Source organism: Prionailurus bengalensis, chromosome D4, assembly GCF_016509475.1.
Source record: "Prionailurus bengalensis isolate Pbe53 chromosome D4, Fcat_Pben_1.1_paternal_pri, whole genome shotgun sequence".
Taxonomy (NCBI): domain Eukaryota; kingdom Metazoa; phylum Chordata; class Mammalia; order Carnivora; family Felidae; genus Prionailurus; species Prionailurus bengalensis.
This window is the reverse complement of record NC_057359.1, coordinates 93,759,368-93,767,296: the sequence shown is the minus strand read 5'-3', so window position 1 is coordinate 93,767,296 and position 7,929 is coordinate 93,759,368. Positions and strand designations below refer to the sequence as shown.

The 7,929-nt window shown below is 67.2% G+C and overlaps 1 protein-coding gene across 1 annotated transcript; it reads left to right on the top strand.

The window, feature by feature from the left end:
• The first annotated feature begins 4,773 nt into the window (after positions 1-4,773).
• FUT7 (fucosyltransferase 7) lies at positions 4,774-7,283 on the top strand. Its single transcript, XM_043566806.1, has 2 exons — positions 4,774-5,515; positions 5,613-7,283. The coding sequence occupies exons 1-2, from the start codon at positions 5,510-5,512 to the stop codon at positions 6,627-6,629; spliced, it is 1,023 nt and encodes a 340-aa protein (XP_043422741.1). The 5' UTR covers positions 4,774-5,509; the 3' UTR covers positions 6,630-7,283.
• The last annotated feature ends 646 nt before the right edge of the window (positions 7,284-7,929 follow it).

Genomic DNA, 7,929 nt, shown 5'->3' with positions numbered 1-7,929 from the left:
CACCATCTTGGCGTGTGCTGGAGACCGGCCTCCGTCCCACCATCTGGGGCTGCGGGGGATGGGGGCGCAGTGGGGACCTGGGGCTCCTCCCACGCCCCGAGGGTGGGGGAGGGGCATCTCTGCCCCCTGCTGGGGAAGAGAGGCTTTATTTTTCCACCAACACGGAGGACCACCCTTATCCGGTTTCCCCCGTGGGCCTCACCCCTACTGAAATTTCTCTCTCAGGTTGGGGAGGGAGGGGTGAAATGTGGGGCCAGGCGGGTCTGGAGTTGGTACCACCCCCTAAAAGAGCCCATTCCGTGTATGCTAAAAAGGGCAGGGGAGCGGGGGAAGTGGGCGCCCACGCACACCTGGCAGTGGGCACCCGAATGCCATTCTGCAGTTGCCCACCTGGGCCAGAAGGCGGGGAAGAAGCAGGCGCTGAGTGTGGGTTTGTTACAGGGACCACAGAGACACCTGGGCCCCTGCAGCACGTGGGCACGGCAGGCAGAGGGACCTGAGGGCCGCGGGCTGCACGCAGACCAGGGTGGAGCAGGTGAGGGGGGAGAGGTGGCCGGGGCCCTGAGTGTCAGGAACTGGGTCTTGGCCCACACCAGCCACCCACCCGGGAGCAAGGATGCCGGTGGAGGGGAAGAGTGACCTTCAGGTGAAGGTTCAGAGCGGGGGTGAGGGGGACCGCGCTGTGTCATCAGAGGTGTGGAGGGGTTTCAGGGAACAGGAGGGCCTACTGCAGACGCGGACAGGGTGCAGGGATTGGACCCGTCTGCCCCACTGAGGCTGGGGGCCGGGGGGAGAGGGTTGGGCTCAAGAGAGGAATCTGAATTTCTTTTTTAATGTTTACTCGTGTATTTTGAGAGAGAGAGAGAGAGCGCGGAGGAAGGGCAGAGAGGGAGAGAGAGAATCCCCAGCAGGCTCCGTGCTGTCAGCTCAGAGCCAAACGTGGGGCCCAACTCACGAACCGTGAGGTCCTGACCTGAGTCAAAGTCACGTTGAGCCACCCAGGCACCCTGAGAATTCTGAACTTCAGGGGCGACCCTGAGAGAGGGAGACGGCCGGGTTCCTGAGGAGAGACCGGTGGGCTGGGCTGGGGGAAATGAGGTTGCCCCTGCTCGGAGCACGCGGCCTGTCCTAAAAACGTCTGTCTCTGGGGCTAGTGCCCACAAGGCTGGGAAGTCCTTTCCCCCCACCCTGGCTCCTGGGCTGTGGCCTTGGGCTGGCCCGCAGCTGGGAGCCTCAGTTTTCTTTCTGTGCACTGGTGTGGGAGATGGAAGGAGGCAGGTGCGGGGAGCTGGGAACCTGTGTGGGTGAGGGCAGGGTGACGATCGCATGTTCACTGTTGCTCACTCTGCGCCTTCAGGGGAGATAGCCACGGAGGGAAAGGCGTGGAGGGTCCCAGCCTCTCTCAGGAAGGCCCAGGCGGTCTGCATTGCTGGCTGGCTCCTACATACTGAGGGCCAGGAGGTTCCCCTTGAGCTCTGGGGTCAGGCCCGGTGTCGGGACCCTTGCCTTTCCCGCTTCCTGTGGCCTGACCTGGGCAGGAGTGGCCACCAGGGCTTTGCTAGCTTCTGTCCCCAGCGTCCTTGCTGCCTGCTCCCCAGGGCCTCCGACAGGAGGGTCCTTCTTCCTGGGCAGCTGCAGTGAGACAGGAACCGGTATGTCTGGGCCAGGGAAGCAAGGGCAGGGGCTGGGGTCCTCCAGGCAGTTGGGTCTCCCTTGGCATAGGCCCGAAGCAGCTCAGCAGCCCGCTCCCTACCTGGTTCAGGCCTTCCACTGGCCTCAGGCGACCTCAGGCAGGGCCAGTCCCTGCTTTTGCCTAGACTCCAGCCACCCTTTTTCCCCACAGGCCCAGGATACAGTGGGCTGCCCTGGGGTGGGGGCTCAGGGCCCAGGAAAGCTCTGTCTCCACAGGGACTTTGGAGACCCCGATCCTGGGCGAGGGGCCCATTACCTTCCTCCATACCACCTGTAGCCTCGTATCCCCGCCACTGTGCCTGTTGCCATCCCAGGGCCCCTGACCACGAACAACCTTCTTGGCACAAGAGGCTGATCCCATCTCTGCCCTCTGGCCCGACCCTGTGCAGAGCCCTCCTGCTTTAGCTCTTTACCGACCTTCCCCAGCTTGACACTCTCCTTGAGCATAGGTGACGAAAGGTGACGTTCTCACAGCCCAGCAGAGACTCCGAGGTGACACCCATCTGTGGGGGGATACCCCCACCTCTGCCAGACCCTTACCCTGCAAGAGTGTGAGATCACGTTTGGCACAGGACGTGGGGTGGTCCCTTAGCCAAGACCCTATGAAGTGGGCACTTGCTATGTGCAGACCCCAGGAGGCGACGCCTTCCTCCTGCAGTTCAGACACACTTCCCTGTCCCCCTGGGTGGCTGGCTGGGCTGGTTCCGGATCCCAGTCCCCCAGCTGCACCCCCACCCCGGGTTTCGTGCAGAACAGAAAGAGACGAGGCAAACGCAGTGCATGGGCATCTGGCGCTGGTCTTGGATGAGGAAGTGAACGTGCTCCCGGCCTGGGCGGCCTGGGCGGAACGTGCTCCCGGCCTGTGTGCCCTGTGGCTGGTCCACGTGGCCTCTGCAGCTCGAGATCAGAGTTGTCTCCGCGGCAACTGGCTCCCGGCACAGCCCTCGTGCTGCACCCCCAGCCTGGGGGCTCCTTGGCTACCTGCCACTCTCTGCACCCGCCTTCCAAAGGCTGCCCTGAACCCCCAGCATCATCTTGCCTTTGACAATGAAGTGTGTGCTGCCCTTGCTCCCTCCCCTGCCGGAGCAGGTGGCTTTGGAGCACGGCCACCAGGGGGCCTTCTGGGCACAGGCATGGACTCTGCCCTGCTCGGGATAACCCTTGGCCGGCAGGCAGCTAGGCTGTGGCCCCCCCCCCTTCCCTGAGGCAGCCCCCCAGGCTGGAGCTAACGCTGGTCCAGCCCTCCACCGCCCTAGGTGCTGCTGCCCGGCCGCTGTCTGCAAGGGGGAGGTGGCCAGTGGCCCGCCCTCCGTCTGGGGCAGGGCCCCCCACCCCCATCTGTGGTTCCTTCAGTGGGTGCCCACAAGGAGGCCGGCCCCGAAGCAGCCCCGAGGGCTCAGCCGGGGGAGCCACGGTACGCTCCTGCTCCCAAGATGCTCACGGGCTGCAGAGATGGAGTTGGGTGCCCGCCTGCGTCCCAGAGAGTCACAGGGCCTGGGGTGAGGCGGCAGGATGAGGCCCCCGCTTTCCCTTTGACTCACGCTTTCTCACCTTCTTGACTTTCCCCTGAGAGCGTCTCATTCTGACCTGTTTCTAGGCCAAACCTCAGGGCCCCATTTCCCAGCCGGCAGGTTTTCATGACAGGGGGCCGCCAACCCGAGCTGGCAGGTGTGTGACTGGGGAGCAGTGGACCTGCGGCGGAGGGCAGGGAGGGTCCTTTCAATCCACCCAGAAAGGCAGCGGGCCGTGGGTGTGGGTGAGGCCTGCGGTGAGCGCCTTGGCCAGCCTGGCCGCGCAAACAGGAAGGGCACGGGTGCCAGCAGCCAGAAGCCAGGTCCTAGCTGGCTGCCGTGGGATCGGCCCCTGCCCACCTGTCCCCCTGCCCACCTGCTGGGTGCCTGCCGCAAGGAGAGGTGGGCTGAGGCCGGGGTGTGGCTGCTCTGTGGTACCCCCGTCAGTGAAGAGATGCCAGGGCGGGGCCAAAGGCTCAGCGCCACCCGGGGCATCCCCCTAAACGTCGGGGGGGGGGGGGCTCCGGGCAGGCCCTGGTGACCACCGGCGGGGAGTCAGGCCTGGCTGCGGCACCCACGCCACGGGCTGCCAGATGGTCGCCGCCAGACCCCATAGCCTCCCTCCCCTCCTTCCACGTTGCGCAAAGCCCCGCTGCAGCTCGGAGGTTATGCAGCGGCAGGGGAGCCCCACGGGTGCCACGCTGCCCCCTTTCCTGCACCGCCTCTGTCTCCTCCGTGGATCTCACGCCAGCTCCCAGCTCCACCCTGACAGCAGTCTGGTCCTCACTGGGGGGGGCGGGGGCTGGGAGAGGCCAGCAGCTTCAGGTGCCACAGAGTGAAAAAGGATGGGGACAGCGGGCTCTGCAAGGTCCCCAGAATGGGGTGGGGCAGCAGACCCAGCCAACAGTTCCTGTTTGGCCTTCCTTCCACCACAGCCATCCCGCAGACTCAAGAGCGGGACCGGCCTGAGGCCTCCAGAAGCTGAGCGCGAGGGCCAGTCCTTTGCCCTGGCACGTCGGGGACCACGGGAGGGTCCAGCCAGGGTGAAGGAGGCAGACGGGCGCTGGCTGAGCTGAGCACGGGGAGGGGGCCAGAGCTCAGGGGAGGCCGGCCTCGCTGGTGTGCCGTGTCTCCCGCTCAGAGGAACTGGAGAAGAAGGGGAAGGAACTTGACCTCCAGGCCCGGGCCCCCAGAGCTGGCCGGAGGGCAGCGGTGGGGGTGGAGAGGGCCTCTGGACTTCTGCCTGCCTTTTCCTGGAGCAGGCGCCGGCCCCCTACCTGCCAGCGTCAGGGACACAGCGACTCCTTCCCTTTCCACCCTGGAAAGCCCCCTCCCTGTCCCCACCCCCATCCTGGGCTGTGGGGCCCGGAGGAAGAGGCCTGGAGCCCCCAAGGGCAGGCCCCTGCCCATACTCCAGGCTGGCCGGGACCCTGGGACTTCCGTGGACCTGTGTCCTTGGGTGAGGAAAGAAGGCACGTGGCCCTGCAGCCCACCCTGGGGCCAGGCCCAGGCTGGCGCCTGCCCTTTCTAGGCACGTGCTGTGGCCTGGTGTGGATGGAAAGGGCACGTGCTGTGGCCTGGTGTGGACGCTCCCGGGACCCCAGGGCAGTCCCCCTCCCTGGGAACCTGGGTTCTGTGGCGAGGCAGGCGTGCTAGAGGCGGCAGGGGTGAGGAGGGGCGGGGCAGCGCCGTGAGAAGCCGTGGCCGAAGGCTCAGGCTCCTGGCAGGGCGCTGAGCACAGCAGGTCTTTGTGGGGGTCTGGGAGTGGCAGAGCGGGCAGGCGTTGGCAGGGGAAGTGGGTGATGCTACCGCAGGAGGGGCCTCCCAGGGAAGTGCGCCCTGCTTTCCGGGCCTGGGTGGTGGGCAGTGACTGGGTCCTTGCCAGCGGGGCGCTCTTCTGGGAAGGGGGCCCCCCCAGCGGCCCAGGACGGCCCCTCCCCCGCTGGCCCCGGGCCCCTTCAGCAGGGGAGCGGGGCCTGGTGTGGGCTCTGGATGGCGCCCCTCCTAGAACCACCTAGCCCCCCTCCCCCACAGCCAGAGGCTCGGAGGAGAAAGCCAGCGGGCGGGCGGGCAGGCGGGTGAACCAGGATGGTGGCTGTTGCCAAAGGTCACCCCCAGGGCGGGGGCCGGGGCGGAGCGGGAGCAGGAAGATACCCTGGTTTCTGTCATCTTGGGCAGATGAAAGGAGATCGCTTCCAGGTGGGGCCGGGCGCGGGGGCGCAGCTGTGATTTCAGGGCGCCTCTGCCTAGCGGCTGCTGTGATTTGAGATCCTTGGGTGGCTGCAACCGGGTGCTGTGGATGAGCCATGCTGGTGAGTGCGTGGTCCCCGGGGAGACCTGGGCCGGGAGGAAGGGGCCCGTGGGGCGCCCCGGGAAGACAGCCGCTCTCCCCCCGCGTGTCCCCTGTAGGATGCGGCCCCGCTCAGAGGCGTCGGGCATCTGGGGATGCTGGCCGGAGCCGCCCTGCTCTCCACCCTGTGGCTCCTGTGGCAGCTCGGGTGGGCCCCCGCCAGGGTCCCCGCGGCGCCGCCCACGCTCACCGTCCTCGTCTGGCACTGGCCCTTCGCCGACCAGCCCCCGGAGCTGTCCAGCGACACCTGCGTCCGTTACGGGGTGGCCCGCTGCCGCCTGAGCACCAACCGCAGCCTGCTGGCCAGCGCGGACGTCGTGGTGTTTCACCACCGCGAGCTGCAGAGCCGGCGGGCCCGCCTGCCCCTGGCCGAGCGGCCGCGGGGGCAGCCCTGGGTGTGGGCCTCCATGGAGTCGCCCAGCCACACCCGCGGCCTCGGGCGCCTGGGCGGCATCTTCAATTGGGTGCTTAGCTACCGGCGGGACTCGGACATCTTCGTGCCCTACGGCCGGCTGGAGCCTCACGCGGGGCCCGCCCCGCCGCTGCCGGCCAAGAGCGGGACGGCAGCCTGGGTGGTCAGCAACCTCCAGGAGCGGCAGCGGCGCGTGCAGCTGTACCGGCAGCTGGCGCCCCATCTGCGGGTGGACGTGTTCGGCCGCGCCAGCGGGCGGCCGCTCTGTGCCAGCTGCCTGCTGCCCACCGTGGCCCCGTACCTCTTCTACCTGGCTTTCGAGAACTCGCAGCACCGAGACTACATCACCGAGAAGTTCTGGCGCAACGCTCTGGCCGCCGGCACCGTCCCCGTGGTGCTGGGGCCCCCGAGGGCCACCTACGAGGCCTTCGCGCCCGCCGACGCCTTCGTGCACGTGGACGACTTCGGCACGGCCCGAGAGCTGGCCTCGTTCCTGGTGGGCATGAACGAGAGCCGCTATCGGCGCTACTTTGCCTGGCGGGACCGGCTCCGCGTGCGGCTGTTTGGGGACTGGCGAGAGCGCTTCTGTGCCGTCTGCACCCACTACCCCCGCCTGCCGCGAGACCGGGTCTACCGGGACCTCAAGGGCTGGTTCCAGGCCTGAGCCCTGGCCGCAGGAGGAGGCAGAGGGGGGCGGCCGGGCGCTGGCGGTGTGGGTGGAAGGCTGGATGTTGAAATCAAACCACCGGGCATCCGGCCCTGATGCGCAGCCGTGAGGGTAACATGGAGGCTGGGGTCAGAGGCTAGAAAGCAGGGGTGTGGGAGGAGGGGGACGATCTGGGCAAGCTGGGCAAGTCTGGAGGAGGCTGGTGAGCACTGGGGCGAGCGTTTGGCGGGGAAGGTTGAGAGCAGGGAGTTAGTGGGGGGGTGTGTTGCTAATTGATCACAGACACAGGCTCCCACGACCTCTGAGGACCTCCCTCCCCACCTTGGTGACATGCCGGGCGAATCGAGGCTGTGCCAGACACGGCGGCGGGGAGGGGGAGAAGGCCAGAGGCAGGGCGCTGGGCCTGGGGGGCATGCCCTCCTGCAGTCTGTGGGGGGAAAGACCGCGCCCCCCCCCGACCTCCTCTGTAACGGACTGCTGGCCCGGGTCGTGCGGGCACATCACCCTCGCCCTCCACGGTGCCGGAGCCCCGGTGTGCAGACCTGTGCCAGGCCTGGGGACACCACACAAGCACACCAGTTCGCTGGCCTCTCCCACCCGCGGCCCACTCTAGGGAGGGCAGCCGCCAGTAAAGGCACAACGAGAATGGCATGTGCTGACTCTTTGTCTCTCTGCCCCCACCCCCCGCAGTTTCACCCCTGCCACACAGGCCTCCTTGTCCTGAAGGAATCGGGCCCGCTCCTCCTCAAGGCCTCTGAGCTCCCTGTGCTTGAGAGACCCTCCCCCACACTGCTCTGCCCGCGCCTCCCAGCTTCCCTTAGCCACTGCCAGATGAACAGCATGGCATTGGAGCGCCTTCCCTGACCGAGGCGGGTGGAGGGTAGGGGTGCCGAAATCTGACACCTGGCTCCGGGGGGGGGGGGGTGGTCAGAGATACCCCATCTTAAAGACCCTGGGATTTCATTTTCAGGCTGCAGAGGCGTCTGGGGTGTGGCAGGGCTTGGTCTGTGATACCGGGTTCTCTCTGACAGGTGGTTGGTGGCCGCAAGGGCAGAGGTGGGTACTGACAATGGGGCGGTCAGGGCAGCCCCCGTGGCAGGCTGCGTGTGGGGGAAGGAGCGGAGAAGCTGGTGGTGCTGACGGGGCCTCCAACAGGCTGAGCCCCTGGGGCAGGGGACAGGATTCGCCCCTGCCCCAGGTGGGGTTGGATGGCATGTGGAGGCAGGAAGCTGCCCTCCCCCTGGCAGTGGCTTGTGGGAAAGGCCTGCCAGTGACTTCCTGCCCTGACCTAGCAGGG